At 46.9% G+C, this 21,273-nt stretch overlaps 1 protein-coding gene across 1 annotated transcript; it reads right to left on the bottom strand.

Moving 5' to 3' along the window:
• Positions 1 to 7,080: 7,080 nt before the first annotated feature.
• On the bottom strand, positions 7,081 to 21,273 carry DALRD3 (DALR anticodon binding domain containing 3). Its single transcript, XM_060239389.1, has 13 exons — positions 21,027 to 21,273; positions 18,616 to 18,914; positions 17,606 to 17,883; positions 17,251 to 17,309; positions 17,045 to 17,167; positions 16,174 to 16,244; positions 15,568 to 15,626; positions 15,165 to 15,247; positions 13,781 to 13,904; positions 12,879 to 12,937; positions 11,965 to 12,078; positions 10,278 to 10,346; positions 7,081 to 8,390 (listed from the first exon to the last, which is right to left on the bottom strand). Exons 1-13 carry the CDS (start codon positions 21,213 to 21,215, stop codon positions 8,271 to 8,273), a joined length of 1,647 nt encoding a protein of 548 aa, XP_060095372.1. The 5' UTR covers positions 21,216 to 21,273; the 3' UTR covers positions 7,081 to 8,270.

Genomic DNA, 21,273 nt, shown 5'->3' with positions numbered 1-21,273 from the left:
GGACTTTTGTGAGTCATTGCTCACTTCTTCAGAGCAGTGACTCACAAAAGCTCCTCCCCTGCCACAAAATATGTTAATCTTTAAGGTGCTACTGGACGCTTACTCTTTTCTACTGCTACAGACAGACTAACACAGCTACCCATCTTGATGTTGGATAATGTTTGATAATGTTTCTATCACAGATATGCAACCGTTGCTAGTGGAAATCCTTACTAAATTTAAAAAATGGAAACTGTCATCAAACGAGATTCCATTGGGTTGTTGGTGATGAGGCTGTGGGACAAACAAAACTTGAATGACAAGAGGTGGAATTGTGGTCCGATCTCAAAAGACACATTAGTCAACAGGTACTTTTTATATAAAATCTCCAGTCCCAATAAACTGAGGATGCCTGTGCATTTTTCTGATGTGGTTAAAGTCCTGCACAAAGAAGCCAGCAACTTAGAAAAAAACAATGATCAAGATGAGAGTGTTTTTCCTGGTATATTTCACAATATGAAAGTATACCTGCAAATGCTGGATCTGGAGAGGTGCTGTGAGCAAAGCCCATAAAATGATGATCCTTCCTCCAAGCATATAGAGGTTCCCTGTTGCCATATGGTGGAGCCTTGGTTCCAAGCTCCACTTACTCATGACCGTTATTTACATAGCCACTGGAGAGCTGGATGCTAGGTATCTTGCTGCTTATTCTCACATAGGGTTACCAGATCCTGGTTGGGAAATACCTGAAGATTTGAGGGCTGAAGTCTGGGGAGGGTGAGGTTCAGGGAGTGATCTGAGCACCATATAAATGCCACACAGGCCATCCTTCCAAGGTGTCATTTTATCCAGGGGAACTGATCTCTGTTGTCTGGAGGTCAGTTGGAATTCTGTCGGATCTCCAGGCCACAAGCTGGAGGTTGCCAACCATATAAATCTGTATGAGCAGCTATTAACTGGCAGCTGCTTAACATATAGCACTGACAGAAGAGGCTTGGTTTGTGACTTTTCCTCTTCTACTGTCTACCCAGGACATTGTTTTGTAGAGCACAGTTTCCCTGACTCAGGACAAGACTGCAAAAAGGTAAAATGATACAGTCATTGTAGGGGCTGGGAAGACAACGGGAATCTCCTGAAAAAAAGGCAGACTTACTTTCTGTTTTCAAAAATACCTAAGAATAGGAAGGCCCTGTCTGCTCACCCTGCACTCTGGTTTCTTCATACCACGTATTGCTAAGTCAGGATTTTGCTGTCTCCACCCACAGTATCTGTTCAGCTATCCTATCCTGCTCTTCTTCCCAGTGTGAACTCAAAGCAGCTTACCACATTTTTCTCCTCCCCCCTTCTATCATCACAACAAAACTCCTTTCTGGGTAGGTCAAGCTAAGAGAGTGATTGGCCCAAGATCACCCAGCAAATTTCCGAGCTCTTAGCCTAACCCTAACCTCTAGACCAAGGGTGGCCTATCTGGCTCGGGAGCCACATGTGGCTCTTCCCCATTGGCTGGCTTGGAGAAGACATTTGTTTCTTTAAATCACTTCTCCAAGCCAGCCAGCAGCTTGAAAAATGCATTAAAGTTGCTTCTTTCCACCTCTTCCCCATCTGTTTGCCTGCCTGCCTGCCTTTCTTCCTTGTCCCAAACTCCTGATGTTCATGTGTCGTGGCTCTCAGATACCTGATGTTTATTCTCTGTGGCTCTTAACTTCAGTTAGTTTGGCCACCCCTGCTCTAGCTGGTGGTGTTATCTTCAATGCTAAGCCTTCTTTCTCCGTCTTGGGGCACCTGTTCAGAGATTAGAACATGGTCAGCAAGCTTCTTTCAGCACGCCCTCAATCATTCAGCACTTGAGCCATGGATGGGCTGGAGTTACTGGCTTCCGGACAGCCCTATGCATATTTCATGGCCCAAAGTACAGCAGCAGGGAGGTCACAGCAAGGCCCCTTTGTGTCAGGGTTCAGTACTCAGGTGCATCTGTCATGCACTGCCGGTGCCCAATGGCCTTTTTGTCATTTGGCTCCAGAGTGAGCTGCTGAACTCACAGTGAACCAGAGCAGCGTTATTCCAACCCACATGGGATGCACTTGGTGGCGTGACAGAAGGATGCTTGCTGAGGGAGTAGCCAGGTTTGGGCTTTTCTCTGGCAGACATTTACCTTCAATCTGGCCTGTTCTGTAACTATGTTCAGGAGCTCCTAAGTGCCTTTGGGATGCCACAGACTTACTTGGGGATGCTGCAACTGGATCAGCTCAAAGATGTCGTTCCAGCCACACGGCATCCCGAAAGCCAGGCAGAGACAAATGGCCCCAGAAGAGGCCCAGCGAGCGGCAGCCCTGGAAGCAACTGGCCTGCTCCCTCCAGTGGCCAGAACTCTGGTCCGAGGCTCATCCCTGCCCACAGCAAGTGTCACGACCCACCCAGGCTGCACCATGAGGATGAGTGTGACCCCTACCTTCAAGAAGTGGCAGGCCCATCCAAGGCACAAAGATCTTCCTCAAGGCTGGCTGGAGAAGGTAAGGAAACTGCTGGTGTGTAAGACCCTGCATGGGGGATATGTCCATGGGCAAGTCTAGGGCAGTCGCTGAAAATTAGGTTTCAGAATAGCTGGAACTTCAGGATGGCCTTGGTGGCGAGATCTTCAACAGGGCTTGTCCATCTGGAGCCCATGCCAGCCACTACTGCCTTGTTAAGGTTCTGAGGTTATGCATGGAACCTCCTCAAGGCTTTAAGCCAATGTGGTTGCACATTTGGCCCCATAGCTAGCCCTCCATGGAACAGGACGTTGCCCAGATGTGCCTTTTTATGCCTCCACAACTGGCTTACTGCTGTAGTTTTGCTCAGTAGTGTCTAGGAGGGTGGGGAAGGCACCTGAGAACAAGACCAGAAGTCCACTGAGAAACTTCAGGATTGCATGAGAGAACCCCCAGTTTCACTTAGCAAAGTTGCTGGTGGATATGGGTAGATCTAGGTTAAACCATACATAATGCCCCCCCCAAAAAACCCCCAAGGTAATGCATTTTCCCTACATTATGAAATATATGTAAATATATGAAGCTGCCTTATACTGACTCAGACCTTTGGTCCATCAAGGTCAGTATTATCTACTCAGACTGACAGTGGCTTTCCAGGGTCTCAGGCAGAGGTCTTTCACATCACCTACCATCCAACCCTTTTTTTAACGAGATGTCTGGGATAGAACCTGCAACTTTCTGAATGCCAGAGCCACAGTTCCCCCTCCTATAGCTGTGTTGTACCAACAATGGGTTAGAATAGGCTACCAGTTTGAGTCTGGTAGGTCTTTGTTTCCCTCTAGACCTAATGTACTGAAAAGTGATGTGTATCATGCCCTTTAAGAGTCTCACCCCATTTATCTCAGACTACTGTGTACCATTCCTACTTTTCTTTAACTGCCTTGCCCCAAGCTTATCTACGTTTCCCTCCATATCCAGGTAGGAGCTCCGATCAAGGACCAGGATAAAACTATTACCAAGACTCCTTTAACCCCAAGGCAGAACAGGATGACTCTTCCTCAACTTTCCAAAGGAGAAGACAAAGAGACTGGTGAGGAGAGCTGCAATGTACTTTGCACCGGCCTACCCCATTCCCTTTCTGGTATTTGGGAGCCTCCATCAAAGAAAGAAGAGGGTTCTAGTCAATACTCCCTCTAAGCTGTGGAGTCTTGAGCAAAAAATCGACTTTGTGAGCTACTGGCATTAAAAGTTATGAGCTATCACAAACTTGTTTGCTCTGGGGCCATTTTTCCTGAGCTAAAGCAAAAATGTGTGAGCTGGAGGCTAAAAAATTGTGAGCTAGCTCACACTAACTCAGCTTAGAAGGAACCCTGGTTCTAGTGCTGTTGCAAACAGAGGATGGGGTCCTAAAACTGGTGGCCTTAAAGGGATTACTGGGCAGCCATTCAAGCAGAGGTTCTGGGGTGGGTTTCATGTAGAACAGAGATAGCTGGGGAAATGTTTGTATACAATAGGGTTGCCAAGTCCAATTCAAGAAATATCTGGGGACTTTGGGGATGGAGCCAGGAGACTTTGGGGGTGGAGCCAGGAACAAGGGTGTGACAAGCATAATTGAACTCCAAGGGAGTTCTGGTCGTCACATTTAAAGGGACAGCACACCTTTTTAAATGTCTTTCTTCCATAGGAAATAATGAAGGATAGGGGCACCTTCTTTTGGGGCTCATAGAACTGGACCCCCTGGTCCAATCGTTTTGAAACTTGGAGGGTATTTTGGGGAGAGGCACTACATACTATACTGAAAATTTGGTGCCTCTACCTCAAAAAATAGCTCCCCCAGAGCCCCTGAAACCTCCAGATCAATTCCCCATTATACCCTATGAGAAACGATCTCCACATAGGGAATAATGAAGACGTTTCCCTCTCCTCCACACACACACCCCTTCTCGCAAATCTGATGTAGGGGATTGGCCTCTCTACTCACCAGCCAGCTTCTTCACAGCAACAAAGACACAGACACAGAAAGTTGAAGCCTTTCACCACCTCGGAGGTGCAAAAGCACATGGTCCTTTGGGGCGGGGCAGGAAGCAGCCTGGGAAAGCTCCGGCTGCTGCGATGGAGCTGGGTGGGAAGGGGAGGGGCAAGGAGAAGCTGCTGCGATCCGAGGTGAGAAGGGAAGGGAGGAGGAGAAGCATCGGGGATCGGTGGGAAGGGGAGAGGAGAAGCTGCTGGGATCTAGGCTACGTGGGAAGGGCCGCCATTCCCCCCCCCCCCCCGCTTTCTGGATTTTTGGCGAGCGGGGGGAGGAGGCTCCAAATCGGGGGTCCCCTGCCCAGGTGGGGGATTTGGGAAGCCTAGTATACCAGTTTCCAAGAAAACGGGCCTGGGGAGATATGGACTCCCCTCTTCCCATGGCAGCTTACAGCTAATCTTTCTTTCCCATGTAACCACCAGATAGAACCAGAGTTGGGTAGTAGTTAAGACTGGCAGAATAGGATCTTGGAGATCCAGTCCCCTCTGCTTCCAGAAAGCTTGCTGGGTGACTTTGGATCAGTCCCTCTTTCTCTCAGCCCAACCTTCGCAGGATGACAATGGAGGTCCAGATAGCAGCCACTGCCAAATCCACCTTCTTTCATCTTAGGCAGGCGAGGCAGTTGGCTCCCTTCCTGGAACGCAGTGACCTGGCAACAGTGATCCACGCAACGGTCACCTCGAGGCTAGACTACTGTAATGCCCTCTACATGGGGCTGCCCCTGTGCCGAACTCGGAAACTGCAGCTAGTGCAGAATGCAGCAGCCAGACTGCTATTGGGCCTACCCCGGTGGGAACATGTGCAGCCTAGGCTGCGGGAGCTGCATTGGCTGCCAATTGTATACCGAGTTCGTTACAAGGTGCTGGTTATTACCTTTAAAGCCCTATATGGCTAAGGACCTGCCTACCTTAGGGACCGCCTCTCTCCATATGTTCCCCAGAGAGCACTACGATCCAGCTCACAAAACCTTCTGGAAGTACCTGGGCCAAAGGAGGCCAAATTAAAAACAACTAGAGAACAGGCCTTCTCTATGAAGGTACCCCAATGGTGGAACCAGCTGCCGGAAGAGGTGCGGGCCCTCTTCTGGCTAGCCATCTAAGATGGAACTTGGAATAAACATCACGCCATCGTTAATATAACTGAGATAGTAGCACTATTAGATTATATTTTTAGACTGTTTTTAGATTATTTAAATATTTAACTGTTAATTGTATTGAATTGCATTATCTTGTTTTATTGTTTTAACATGGCTTTTGCCATGTCCTGTAAGCACCCTGAGCCTGCCTCGGCGGGGAGGGCGGGGTATAAATAAAATTTATTATTATTATTATAAAAAGGAGGGAGAGTGATGTGGGATTCCCTGAGTTCCCTATAAGAAAAGGTGAGATAAAAATGTCCTAAGCAAATCAGAAGAGAGTTCTGGCCTCCAGCTCCTGCTGGTGCCATATGCTCTTGTCTTTTTGCTGGCCTTCTTAACTCTTGCTAGTTTGGTGTAGTGGCTAAGAGTGCAGACTCTTATCTGGGAGAACCAGGTTTGATTCCCCACTCCTTCACATGCACCTGCTGGAATGGCCTTGGGTCAGCCATAGCTCTCGTAGTTGTCCTTGAAAGGGCAGCTGCTGTGAGAGGTCTCTCAGCCCCACGCAGCTCACAGGGTGTTTGTTGTGGGGGGTGGGAAGGAAAAGGAGATTGTGATCTCTTGAGACTCTGAGTTTCAGAGTATAGGGCATGATATAAATCCAATATCATCATCTTCTTGCTCTACTTTCTTTTCTCCTCCTCCAGAGAAGCCACTCCAGAAGTTGCCGTGTCTCCCTGTCTGTCTCTCTCAAGCCAAAGGGACACCGCCTCTGAATGACGACATGGCCCCATGGACTGGGGCCTCTCAGTCTGAGGCCTCCTTCCATACCTTTTACACCCCTATGGTATCCATCTTGCACAGTGTCCCTTGCTCAACAGCGGGCCCTCCTGCCTTCTATAGCTTTTTCCCAGATCTTGGTGGGAATGCCCCAGCTGCAGAAGGGGAGCTGAGGCGGAGAGCCAAGTTGCTCCAAGGTGGCAGGGCTAAGCAGAAGGGGCGGAGCAGAGTCCTGCCCAGGCACTTCAAGAGCAAGGTGCAGGGGATGAAGCTGCCGCCAGTGCCCAGCATCACCCCCCTCAACTTCAGCCGCAACTTCACTTTCTCGTTCTTTGAGCTGCCACCCTACCAGACCCAGCAGCACCGGGCACAACGCCAGCAGCTCCTCAGCCTCTTCATGAAACAGCTGCAGTAGAAGCACCTGGGGCAACAGCCGGGAAAAGAGAAGCAGCAGGCCCCAGACTGCCTCTGGAACTGCCAGCTGGCCCCAGTGGAGGCCAAGTTGAATTCCAGAGGATGTGCTTCCCTGCTACAGAAACACCACCCCACCCTACCCACAGCAGTGCAAAATGCACCAAGTATTGGAGAAACATTGACTGAGGGGTGACACGATAGAGGTTTATGCATGGGATAGAGAAGGTAGAGAAAGAAGTACTTTCCTCCCTTTCTCACAATACAGGAACTCGTGGACATTCAATGAAATTGTTGAGCAGTCAGGTTAGAATGGATAAGCAAGAGGGCTTATCTATTATAAAGTCTTTTATTGTGTAACAATTTATATACTCTTGACCATGTACATCTCTAATTTCACAATAAAAATATATAAAAACTGCCCGGTGGCTCCTGTCATGGACCTCTCAGCATCTTGTCCACCTTAGTTTGGTTCTTAGAGCCAAGAACTGCAGGCTGAAGGAAGCAGCGATCAGCCCTGTTTAGCCACACCGATGATTTGCCTTAACCCCTTGTGCTTCCCAACACTCACTGCACCCTACAAACTGCCTACTTCCTCACAGTAAGATAACAGTCACAACCTCCTCCTCCGACCCCAGTAATGCCTTTGGAGAAACTGCATCCAAGAATGTCTGCATTTGATCTGCAATCCCTTGCATCCACAGCAGATGCCAAAATCCTTCATAGAGAGGCGGTAGAACAAATGTTAATTTATTTTTTTTTAAAGACAATAAACTCATCTTTACATTCATCAGCTGTGAACTCTTAGCTTGCTTAAACATGGCCTCCGGGCCATTTTTGTCTACTTCTTGTGAGGGAACAGAGCCAAGTGATCCCCTGAGTAGTAAATTCATCTCTCCCCACCACCCATTTTGTTTCCAGGTAGTTTTAGTTTTTAAGAGCCCCATGGTGCAGGGTGGTAAGCTGCAGTACTGCAGTCCAAGCTCTGCGCACGACCTGAGTTCGATCCCAGCGGGAGCTGGGTTAAGGTAGCCGGCTCAAGGTTGACTCAGCCTTCCATCCTTCCAAGGTCGGTAAAATGAGTACCCAGCTTGCTGGGGGTAAAGTGTAGATGACTGGGGAAGGCAATGGCAAACCACCCCGTAAGTCTGCTGTGAAAACAACATTACCCCAGATTCAGAAATGACTGGTGCTTGCACAGGGGACTACCTTTACCTTTTTTATTTTAGTCCTTTATTTGTTCCTAGCTAGCATTTGGCAAACCAAACAATTTCAACAACTCTCCCTCAACTTCAAAAATATGGAGTCACTGCTCTTGTTCTGGATCTTCTTTCTACCAACAGTGAGAAACACTTCACGTCCAAACAGTAAGGCGGCATTCTGCTGGCTGATCTTGAAGACAGCAGTTCTCTACCTGCGCATGTGAATGTAATCCCCTGATTCCTTTTTGCAGTGGAAATGGCAGGGCCAGGATGGCTGCTGCAGGGTGCCTATGAGGACCACAGCAGGTGTCAGTCTGGCTTGCTCAGATCTGGTTAAGAGGAGGTAGATGGAGGGTCATCAGGGCACTGTGGAACACTTCTCTGACTGCTCTCATAAGCTGCAACCGGGCAAACATCTGGCTGAACAAGTGGGGACGTGGCTCCTAGAGGAAGCAAAGAAAAAAAATAGTCATCTAGGCCTGTCAAATAGCAGATGTGGCTTCTTGTGGATGCAAGGGAATTTTATTATATATTTACTCCATCTGCAGTACTCCTTTCAAGTTTCCCCTTTCTCATCTTCCCATGGAGTTTCCTCCCCCACACATACACTTTTCTGCCCCACAAAGAACATGGAATAGTTTCAGCAGAGGGAGAGTTGCTCAAATTCTGTATAAGAAACATCTCTGCCCATGCCACTCAAATAAGGTAGAGGCAATCTGTCAATTTTATCAGAATTTATTTATTTACATCTATTTTGAATAATATTTATTTTGAATATAATATTTATGTTATAGTCAAAATATTTATATTACTCCAATTTTATCCAATTTCCCAGGTAGAACCAATTAGTTTTATATTTCTCTCCTTGGAGATTGATATAACAAGGCGACCCTTAAAATTGCCAGATGTTGTGCTCAGGAATGCTTAATTTGACAAGCATATGACCCAGTCTTAAAATTTTAACCCAGTATTGCATTTTACGTTTAGTTAAGATATGAAACCAAAGTAAATGTTTGCTGATGACTCTGATCCTGAATTCTGGTCTCAGATCATAATGACTTGAATAGTTTTCGTGCTGGGAAAAAGTCAAAAAACAATTTAAGGGAACTCCATGCTACGGGGGAACTTCCCAAATTTGAGTAGGAGTGATCTCATCAGCTCTTTGGGCCATGAAATGTGTGCTTTTTAAATCTCACCTCAAAAGAGGGGGCTGCTTGTGATGGCCCAGGCTGGCCTGGTCTCCTCAGATCTCAGAAGCTAAGCAGGGTCGGCCCTGGTTAGTACTAGAATGGGAGTCCACCAAGGGAGTCCTGGGATACTGCACAGCAAACCACCTCTGAACGTCTCTTGCCTTGACAACCAACCCTACGGGATCACTGTAAGTTAGCTGCGACTTGACGGCACTTTCCACCACCGTGAGTGACCCCTATGGGATCAGGCTCAGGAGGAGGAATTTTTTACTTCTGTCAAGTACTTGGGAATCTCATTAAAAAGCAGCTTCCAGCTCTCTCAAATGCATACAGCAGTTTTAGGAGGAGCAGGACTGGAATCTGGAGCCAGGGAAGCTTCAGCCCACACCTTCCCCTTCTCCACAAATCTGCCCCTCCATCTAGATTTACCTCTACTGTATGCGGCTCATTCTTTCACATGGTGAATGAACTGATCCCTGAAGCCAGCACCAAGCCTCTGCCTGCCCCAAAAGGGATACATAAGAACATAGGAGAAGCCATGTTGGATCAGGCCAGTGGCCCATCCAGTCCAACACTCTGTCACACGGCTAAAAAAACACAGGTGCCATCAGGAGGTCAATCAGTGGGGCCAGGATGCTAGAGACCCTCCCACTGTCCCCCACACAAGTACCAAGACTACAGAGCATCACCAGACAGAGAGTTCCATCAATACACTGTGGCTAATAGCCACTGATGGACCTCTGCTCCATACCTACTGTAACTCCAAATCCAGCTTATTTCAGAACTAGCCTTAAGACTATTACAGGTTTCTCCGACTTCACACATCATCAAGCTATCTTACACTGGCTCAGACCCTTTGTCCATCAAGGTCCGTGTTGCCTACTTAAACTGGCAGCAGCTCTCCAGGGTCTCAGGCGGGTCTTTCATATCGCCTTCTGCCACATCCTGCTAACTGAAGACATGAAGAATTGAACCTGGAACCTTCTGCATGCAAAGCAGAGGCTCTTTCACTGAGCCACAGCCTCCCTTCCTGAATTTATATATGTGGTGAGCAAAATCAATGCAGAGTGTACTTGAAATTCTTTTTGACTTTCTCGTGAGGCCTACTGCATCTCTGATTACTGAGCCCAGGACACTTACCCCCAGTATGTGCACCCGGTTGTAGTATGAACTGAAATCCATGCTCAGTTGGATAAGGAACTTGCAAACCTAAAATGCAGAGCCAAGCAAGTTTATGTCCATTGATTACAAACTATTTGAAAGAGGAGAACACACAGCAGGAATCAGCACAGTTTCCTGGGGGACTTGCATTCCATAACCCACTTACTTCAAAAGGCATTCCACTAATTTCAGATGAACTTGTGCTTAGGACTACAGAGTAATTTATTATACAGAAGTTTATGCATAAGAACCCTGGGAGAGTAATTTACCCTTGCCCATTTAACCAGTACCACATGACAGTTTGTGTGGAGGAGGGTGATGGTGCAAAAATGAGCCTGAACTCACAAGTTCATAGAAACACAGAGTTGGAAGGAGCCGTATAGACCATCTAGTCCAACCCCCCTGCTCAATTCAGGATCAGCCTAGAGCATCCCTGACAAGTGTTTGTCCAGCTACTACTTAAAGACTGCCAGTGAGGGAGTCATCTCCTTAGGCAACTCATTCAACTGCTAAATTGCTGTGAAAAAAATTGTTCCTAATAGCCAGTCACTACCTTTTTACCCATAATTTAGACCCATTATTGCGAGTACTCTCCTCTGCTGCCAACAGGAACAGCTCCCTGCTCTCCTCTAACTGACAGCCCTTCAAATACATAAAAAGAGCAATGTCCTCCCTCAGTCTTCTCTTCTTCAGCCTTTCCTCATAGGACTTAGTCTCCAGGCTCCTAATCATCTTCATCACCCTCCTCTGCACCCACTCTAATCTGTCCACGTCTTTTTTGAAGTGAGGCCTCCAGAACTGCACCAAGTACTCCAGGTGCAGCCTGACCAATGCAGAGTACAGCTGGATGCAGTGCAGTGTAGTCTGACCAATGCAGTGTACAGCTGGACTGTAACATTCTGTAATCTGGACGTTATGCCTCTGTTGTACACCCCAAGACTGCATTAGCTGGTTTTTGCCACTTTTTCAGGGGTAAGAATGTTAATTTAATTGCCGATGAACTGCTTAATTCTGTCAGCTCTGCAGGGTTCTTCTACTGCCCTTGGAAGTATGTCAGAGTGGAATGCTTTAGCAGATAAATTTGTTCTGAATTAATGAAATGCTATCTAGAAGCTATACTCAGCACACACACACCCTACACACGCAACCTGTGGTTAGGCTGTGCAGTAGCTGATCTGATGTGGCTATCTTTTGCATGCAGTTAGATTCAAAACAAAATCTGAGTCTGGTAGCATCTTAAAGACCAACGTAATTTTCCAGAGTATAACTTTACAGCCTGGACAATTTCCTTGGTCTTTAAAGTGCTACCAGACTCAAGTTTTGTTCCATTATGCAGCCACTGCCCTGAAACTATCAGTTAGCTCCAGATTTAATGTGAATGTTTTAACAGTCTGAGCTCCAGCTCTGCACGGAATGGCAGTCCTCATTAGACCACAGGGGCACTTCTGCAATATACCCTTCCTCTTCTAAAGCACTGCACTATCCTGCCCACTGCCCTGCAAATGAAACACTCATTTCCCAGGGGCGAGCTCTGCAAAGGCGACAGATCCTGTGCAATGATGTCCACACAAACGTAAACTTACACACGTGAAAGTTAAACTGACCAGGGAGGGAAGGAAGCTGAACAGTCCCATCCACCCTCGGAGACCAGGAAAAGTCATCTTACCGCCTCAGTGCTGGTTGTGATCCTGATGCCACTACTGGAGATGGGGAGTTGCATCACTTTGCTCACAACCTCCTGAAAGGGCAGGATGCTGTTGAACAACAAGAGCCATTCACCCTGAGTGAGGAGGGGAAAGGAAGCAGAAGCCTCCGTGTAAGTCCTAGTGGACCAATCTTTGTCCTGTCTGCCTCCACCCCCCAGCATATGAAAGAGCAGGAAGATGATCAAGGAAGGGGGTCTCCGGACTCAATAAGCACCAACACACCCTGTCAACATCTTACTGTGAAGAAGAAGAAGAGTTGCAGATTTATACTCCACCCTTCTCTCTGAATCAAAGACTCAGAGCGGCCTACAAGCTCCTATATCTTCTCCCCCACAACAGACACCCTGTGAGGTGGGTGGGGCTGAGAGGGCTCTCACAGCAGCTGCCCTTTCAAGGACAACCTCTGCCAGAGCTATGGCTGACCCAAGGCCATTCCAGCAGGTGCATGTGGAGGAGTGCGGAATCAAACCCGGTTCTCCCAGATAAGAGTCTGCAAACTTAACTTGCTCCCTATGGACACTTACAGTATTTCCAGTATACACAGCTATTCTGAATACCGGTATTCGGAAATATATTTTGGTCCCATATATTTCCGAATCCGATTAATTCTGATTTTTTTTTTTTTTGCACACCCCTAGTACCAAGCAGCCACACCGGTTCTCTGATTATCTGGATTGAATGAACCCATCTGTGCAAGGCTAGCCTCTGGGTCCTGTCCTTTGGCCTGGAACTGGTTGAATCAGTCTTCTGTTCCTTCCTATGCATTTTATCCAGTGTTGGATTGACCAGAAGTCAAACCCGTTGCCAAACTACACTTTCATTTCCGACACAACTGATGATAACCCCAGGTCTTTGTACTGCTTTTTGTACTCACATCTTCTCTGAGGGAGGAATAGTTCAGCTCCGAAGGCAGTGGAAAAGCTGGGTACACACCTGCAATTGGAAGGGAAAGGTTTGCAATCATAAACAAGCCAGCCAAATGAGGAACGTTTCATGGAACAATCCCACAGGTAATCCAAAAGTGGGTTCACCAGGGGATGTTTTGGGCACCAAATCTTTACAATAAACTAAGCAAATTAAACCTAAATGCAGCAGCCTGAGGAGCCCGAACTTGTCAAAGCATGGAAGAAAAGCAGGGATGGCCAGGCTTAGATGGGAGACCATCAAGGTAGCCCAGAGTCGCTACACAAAGGCAGGGAACAGCAAATGACCTCTGCTCGTCTCTTGCCTTGAAACCCCCATGATGGGTTGCAGTAAGACAGTTGCGACTTGACAACACTTAACTATTAGTGTTCCTAAATGTTCTCATTTTTTGGTACGTGCACAGTAAGTACAAAAATTGGGGGTTTGCAGTATTTGGAGCTCTTAAACAAAAATGCGATGGGGGAAAACAAGGAAAATTATTGTTATTATATTTAGAGGAGCTGGGAGCCACCGAGAACAGTATTTTATGTAAAGGGATACCATCCCATATCCAGTTGAAGGACCATTCAGAGCTTTTGGCAAAAGCCTGCTCTGATTTACATGACGGCTAAAGAAAGGAAAAGGCGGGAATGCTCAGGAACCTGTGTCTGGCCAGAGACTTACCTCTAATACCTCTCAGCACACCATTAGCAAGCAAAACAATCAATGTCTCTTTGCCTCTTAGACAGAGACAGCCTGGCTGTGACTCTGCTTTGTCTGGGAAAACCTCCCAGTTTAATTTTGACATACTCAGGTATCTAAGCGCTTCAGTGAGTCAGAGCCAGCGCGGTACAGTTTGTGTGCAGCTCTCACCTTGCTCCGCTTCCTTCTGGTATGTTTCAAACAGTGTGGCAAGGCGAGCACAATTGTACATTACGAAGGTGCCGCTCTTGGTCCCTTTGGTAGAGATGCCAGGCTCCTCCAAATCCAAGAGAATCTGAGGAGGTGAAATCAACTCTTTCAGTGCAGGAGCAGGCAGAGAAAGTCAGGCCCAGACTTTTTTCCCAAGGTGGCTCAGGTCCTTTGTACCTGTTTTCTCTTGCACGTTGCCCAGAGGTTCATCTCAGAGGAACAGAAAAAGACCAAAGCACCAGGCCAAACTGTCTAGAAACTATGGCAAACCTCTGGAACTCTGACCATCAGCCTACACAAGTTCAAATCTTCCCATTCATTTGCAGCTGCTCCCTTTTTACTATCCAAACTCCTGCAGTAACATGGCCTGCTTCACTCTTTCCAGACGCTCAATGTTTTTACGTTTCTCAGAATCCATCTACCCTCCTCCACTTCAAGACGCCAAGATCTGTCCATTCCTTCACTCCCACTAGCCCTGTTAAGCCTCCACCTTCTTTACAGAGAACACTGCCATCAAGCTCTCAAAATCTTTTGGCTGTCCTTGGGCTAAAAGAGGCTAGACTTAATTCCACCAGAGCAAGAGCCTTCTCAGTTGTGGCCCCAATACTTTGGAACACCCTCCCAGAAGCCATCAGGACCCTGCAGGACTTCTGACAGTTCCGCAGGGCTTGCAAGACTGAACTGTTTTGGTTGGCATATAACATCTAATGGGAGAGGGCTGCCACCACATCTGGATCTATCGCACTTCAGTACTAACTGCCCAGGATATTTCGCACTGAGAAAAGAAAATATTATATGATCCGCCTGAAGTAGCACCACTGCAATTTATTTGATTGTTTTATAGTTTTAATATTGCTTGTTATTGTGTATTTTATGCTGTTAGCAGCCTTGAGTATGCATAGAATGGGCAGGATATAAATATAATGTAAACAAACAAACAAACGTGCAGACTTAGATTTCCCACGCTTTATGTTAATGCCAGGTATAATTTTACCTAAAATCCACGGTTCAGCCTCCTCTGGTTAATGAGTAGCAAAAGCTGTGCACCTGACCATTTCATAATCCACATATCCTGCAATCCGATTCCCTCCCCCTCACACACAAATTCTATCACCAGAAGATATTTGCATTATATTCCAGTTACAACATGGCACCTTCCTCTAATAGAGAATATGTTAGCATGAGCAGGGCTGTCCTGCAAGAGCATAAAAGCGGCTCAATCCAAGAAAGATGGTTGACATTTCGAATCATCCTCCACTCAGCTAATGTCACATCACCTCCATATAAAGCCCAAATCTCCTTCTAAACAGCTGCCCATTAAATGCAGAAGCAGCCTTCCATTTACCTGGTTCCGATGAGCTGTGCTCAGCATCTCAAATCGGATGGCAGCAGACGTCAAGACACTGATAGTTTCCGTCCAGGCCTCATCTGCAGGAAGAAAGTCGGAAAGAAAGTCTCACACATTTTTTAAAAGGGCTGGGGAGGAGAAACTTTTACTCTTCAGGGAAGAGTCTAAGCGGAAGTACCTGCCCCACCCTGCCAAAAATGAAGAACTCAAAGGAAGCTCACAACATCATCTTCCAAACAGGTGAGTGATGGGGGCCAAGCCCAGATTTTATTACTGTATCATCAAAATAGCTGGCAGAAAGGAGCAGCCCTGGTGCTGCCAACTGTTGAAATGTCTAAACCTCCTGAAAGCAGCTCAGCGAAAAGGAGCCAAACTATAAGCACTGGGGTGAGAAATTTACCCTGAGAGAGGTCTCCATACTTCAGCACTGAAGCCTCATACATCTGGGAGTGCCTCAGCCTAGCAAGATAAACAAAAGTATTAATAAAAAGGAGAGGCTGAAAGCACTTAGAAGAGAGACCAAGCAATTTTTGTGTTCTACACAATACTGGTGCTTATGGGAACACCAGGAGCAGGAGGAGGAGAGGGACCCCATCTGCTCTAAGAAGGCGGCGGGGAATACTGCATGCTTACTGTAACTAAGCCTGCCTTTACATTTTCCAGTGCATTCTAAATTAAGCAGATTCTAGGGCCCAGATCACTGGAGCCCCACGGTGCACAAGAGAATGGAAGCAAAGCTGTTTTATCCCAAGCCACGACTCAGTCCCTGCACAACTGGGCTAAAATTGCCTATCAAGTGGCTGATCAAGGCAATAACAGGAAACTCCTCCCATGCTTGCCATGCAATCAGCTGACTGACATCCCAGAGAGGAAGTTCAGGGAAGTGGGTGCTTTTGTCAACTTGCCCAGAACCTTGCAGAAAGGGGAGGGGGCAGAATGGTCCGTTCTTATTGTCATTTTAACAGCACACAGCAATCTTCTGAGAGGAGGAAGAGGGCCCACTCACTGGAAGTACTGAAGAATGGTAACAGGAGAAGCAGAGGCAGGGACTTTCACCGGCCCACAGACAAGGTGTTTCTATGGAACAAAGTAGACAGGGGGTCATTTCAGTGGAGGTCTCCATCAAACTGGCTACCCACTCAGAAGGAATTACTTGGCTACAAGCAAGCCTGTTTAGACTTCTGGCTGTGGAAACAACCATACAAAAAATGACACTCCCCCAATTTGTGTATATTTTACCAAATCACAATGCAAAGACTTCTCTTTTCAACTAATTTTGAACCTCCTGTAGAAGACAGCATGGATAGTAAAGGGATGGGGAGGAACACGTGGTGTGGGAGCAGCTTGACATGTGGAACAGGAACTGCACTGGGAGGAATATAATCAGTATACTGAAGACTTCATTCCTGACTACACTTAAAAGTTCATACTCTTCAGCCTCTGGGTGGGATCTACCAAGGGTAATCTTCACATTTCCTACTTTGTCCTCCCAGTCATAGAAATAAACTGAGCTTTTATTCTTTTAAAACTTAGATTCTCAAGGGATTGTATTCTGTTCTGTGCTTTTGGGGGGAGGGGTCAGCACACAATAAACATGGGATTCCACTGCAAAGCCCTCCAATGCCATCCACTGTTATTTCTGGTCTGTCTCATTTACACCCATTGCACTTTCTTTGCACCAAGCTAGTTACATTTCCCCCCCTTCTGCTTACAACACCTAATAGACAAAGGTGGGGAAAAGCAGCCAGCAAGATAGAAGAGAAGATTAGTATTGAGTAGAGGAGGAAGGAAACATAAAGGAGGGAGGCAGAATTAAAGGAGGAGGGCAACAGGAAAAGCCTTAAACACACACCCCAGAAAGAAAGGCAGCTCCTTACCTGGGGGGCAAGAAAAGCTTGTGGAGCTACCAGCCTCCACAGCAAGTCCACCTTCTGTTGCTGGAATGCCTCCTCATGGCTCACCACATGCACGGTGCCATAGCATCTTCCTGGTGCTAACACCTACAGAAGAGCAGCAGATCACATAAGGCCCAGGCCTAGGGGAGAATCCACTGGAGCCCCAAAGAGGTCAGTTCTTGACTCACCGCACACTCCAGGGCCGCACGTTGCAGCTCAGCCACATGCAGCAGCTTCTCCTCCGTCACTGGAATGGAGGAAAATGTGTCAAGGAAGTTAACTGTGTATACTTCTGAAAGAGCAAGGCCCAGGCTTCCCCAGGGGCTCTCTTTGCAGAGATTTCAAGCAGTCAACTAGAACTAAGACTAAAAGCAAATCCAGCCATAGTCACTCACTACTTGGCAAGTCATTTGACCCCAGCCTCATCTCCACATCTATAAAGCATTAAGTGTTCATGGTGACTTACTTTGTGACACTGCAAGGACTGATACAGAACTATCACAGTCTGCCTTAAGACAATTGATGTACTTAAGTGATACCTACCAAGGAACACATCCAGGTTTGTGTCATATCCTTCCAGGCTCTCTTTCTTTTGCTGCTGCTTTCCCACGAACCCCTTCAAGTCCAGTTTGCACACAACCCTCTCCTGATCTGTCTCAGCGAATGTAGCATGAGGGCACTGGCGGAGGGCATCCTTCATGGCAAGAACATCCTCAGAGTTGGGGGAGATTTCCAAACCTGAGGGCCACTCAATCTGCAACTGGTGCAGGAACCTCTGGATTTCCTCATCAGTCAAAGAGGGGACCAGATGTACATCTACCCTGCAGGGGCAGGATCACGCAGTATTAGCTGTAGCACTCTGAGCAGCAGAAGCACTGTTTCCCTTACTCTCTTCCATCAAGTGATGGGTATTCAGCGTCTTGCACGGTTTGCTGCCCACCTTAACTAGCAGACACAAAATACATTTCATGCAAAAGGAAGACACATGTGCATGCTTGTTGAATATGAGTAACTTGATCTAAGTTGCAATCTATGGAAGATTTCCTACAGCGAAGTAAGTGAGGTGAAGAAGACTTATTGCCTAACCATTGGACAGCCAAAGACCCTGCCCTCATAGTCCTCATTGTTCTACCACAACCATAAAGGCTAGGATCCCCTGCTTTCCTAAAAACAAGTAAGAATTTTGCAGGAGCCTCTAGAAGCAGCAAGAACACACCCTACCATGCCCACCACATGTAAAGAACCTTGAGCTGTAGAGAGATTAAGCTGAGCATTTTAAGCAGACAAATAGGAAAGCTCTGCACATGTCTAGATTCATGACTGGTGAGATTTAGTTCTCAACAAGCACATGAAACTGCCTTATACTGAATCAGACCCTTGGTCCATCAAAGTCAACACTGTCTACTTAGACTGGCAGAGGTTCTCCAGGGTCTCAGGCAGAGGTCTTTTACATCACCTACTGCCACTTTTAACTGGAAATACTGGGGACTGAACCTGGGACCAAGCAGATGCTCCATTACTAAGCCATAGCAAGAGCAGTTTCATCAACTAACCCTTGAGCTTGGAGTACACCAGCCAGGTGGTCAGTGACCAGGATAGTTCTCAGATGACTCAGGCTGAGCGAGTTCAGGCCCTTGCACCCATGCAAGGGCACACAGTTGAGCACAATGCTGTGCCCAGGGGCTATTTGTGGATGTTTGGCATACAGAGGAATGGCTTCCAGGATCTCTGCAAAGACAGCAGTTCTGTCCAGCTGCGCTGTTAGTCCTGTCGGGCCCTTCTTGCAGCTCTGGATGGATGGCACACCTGGACATTTTAGTAATAACACGTTCTCGGCAATCCCATCAGGAACCTGATACAGGAACAAGACAAAAATGACAATCTGTGCTGGCTGTTCAAAAGCAACTCTCTATGTAAGTGGCAACAATGGACTAAGCCACACAACACGTTTGCTTACAAGTTGTCTCTGGGTTCACTACTTTGATCAAAGTCATATATATCAGCTCCAAAATGTCTCTTTCAAAACCTCAGAAGTTGATTTTGATGAAAATGGCTGGCTTGGATTGGTGCTCCTGCTTCCCCCCCACCAAAAAAAACCTTTTCCCCTAAAGAACCCCCAGTGGGAAGTTATTTGTATAACTCTGTAGCTGCATGAGCAGTAGTCTGAGCAAAGCTGAGCATATTAATATGTGTTGCAATAATGTAAACAAAAATATTCTTCTCTCCCCACTGGTGGTGGAAAGTGATGTCAAGTCACAGTCAACTTATGGCAATCCCATTGGGTTTTCAAGGCAAGGGACAGAACAAAGTTTGAGTCCAGTGGCATCATTAAGGCTTACCACTGCCTAACAACCTTAGTACTCCTTGGTGACCTCCCATCCAAATACTAACCAGGGACAACCTTGCTTAGCTTTCAATACCTGATTACATCCATCTAGCCTGGACCGTCCAGGTCAGGACCTTCTCCCCAGTACAGGAGCAAAATTAACAAAGCAAAGCTATGAAGACTACACTGATTTAGAAAATGTGCATGCCACAAATTTTGTGGACCAGAACCTTCTAGATTGCCCCTATAGACATACTAGATTTGAGTTCCATAGCACTTAAAGACCAACATGATTTTTTTAAGCTGTTGATAGTTCCTTTTGTCAGATATGGAAGAAGGAGGCTCTAGTCCACAGAAATTTAGGTTCAAAGAAAGAGTTTGTGATGCTTCATGGTGCCTACGGTCTCTTGTTTATTATAGTTCCTCTGGAAATTGTCAGTAGAGAGGGTCTTATGGAAGACAGAGAGCATCACTAACTGGTTGCTGGGGGCTTCCCCAACATTCAGCTCATGCTTGCATAACAATTAACAGGTCCAGATGGGTTGGCAACATGTTAGTCTGCTGCAGCTAAAAAAACGAGAAACCTTAAAAGGAACCTTAAAACGAGGAACCTTTATTATAGCTTAAGCGTTTGTAAGTCAGAGTTCACTTCATCAGATGCAGAAATAAATTCTACTAGATTAGAAATCAAATCAAGCATGACCTCTCCCTAGAAACTAAAATGATTAAACTGAGGCTATCGTACTTTGGATGCATCACCAGAAGACAAGAGTGGCGGGAAAAGATGACAATGCTGGGAACAGATCCACGTGAGCAGCCGTGTTGGTCTGAAGCAATAGAACAAAGTAGGAGTCTAGTAGCACCTTTAAGACCAACAAAGTTTTATTCAGAATGTAAGCTTTCATATGCATGCATCAGACAATTGAATGGGGAACAGTGAGCAATACAGCTGATGAGCAGTGGTTAAGAATGCAAAGTGGTATAAAGTTAGAATCCAATGGCAAAGTGGTGAAATTAACAAACTGAAAGAACATTTGGTCTAGATATTATTTGCACAGGAAAACAACAAAGGCAGCAACATGTCAGAGTTGGAGAATGATGGTGAGAGTGTCACAAGACAATAAATGTGGTCTGTTAACTGCTCTGTTGTTCTTCCAGTCTGGGTTAAACTAAGAACATTCTTTTCTCAGAGGTGTTCTTGTCCACCGGGAGCAGGAAAAAAAGAAGACCCAACCTGCGATGGATTGACTCCGTTAAGGGAGCCATAGTCCTCCGTTTGCAAGACCTGAGCAAGGATGTTAACAACAGGGCGTTTGGCTTGGGAGAACGTTAATTCATAGGGTCGCCCTAAGCAGAGAACGACTTAACAGCACTTAACACACACACCCCGCCACACACACAGGCTGCAATCACGCACACTAAACAGTGCGCTTTCAACCCACTTTCCAATTGAATTCTGCCCGTTCATACAGTGAAATCCAGTTGGAAAGTGCATAGAAAGTGCATTATTTAGCGTGTGTGATCGCAGGCACAGTCTTTAACGTACCTCTGAACCCCCGTTTTATTCCATTACTTAAGGAAATCATTTCAGCCATTCCCCTCCCCCCGCCTCTTTTCTCAATCCGGTGGCGCTCCTACCTGTCCATCCCCGAACACCGCCCTCAGGGCAGCCTGTGGGGCCAGGAAGTCGCGGCTACGCAAGTTCCGGCTGCTGCTCTCCTTGAACCACACTGTGCCGCGGCCTCCCTCGCCGACCTTTGCTGTGAGGACACCGTGGAGAGCTTTCAGGGTCTTCGACACCGACAGCCGGCCGTAGACGGTCTCCATAGCGACCGCGGCGGAGCCACGCGCGCCAGAACACTTTGCAGAGGCAAGGGAGTAAACA

Source organism: Heteronotia binoei, chromosome 5, assembly GCF_032191835.1.
Source record: "Heteronotia binoei isolate CCM8104 ecotype False Entrance Well chromosome 5, APGP_CSIRO_Hbin_v1, whole genome shotgun sequence".
Taxonomy (NCBI): domain Eukaryota; kingdom Metazoa; phylum Chordata; class Lepidosauria; order Squamata; family Gekkonidae; genus Heteronotia; species Heteronotia binoei.
This window is presented reverse-complemented; position numbering and strand designations above follow the sequence as displayed.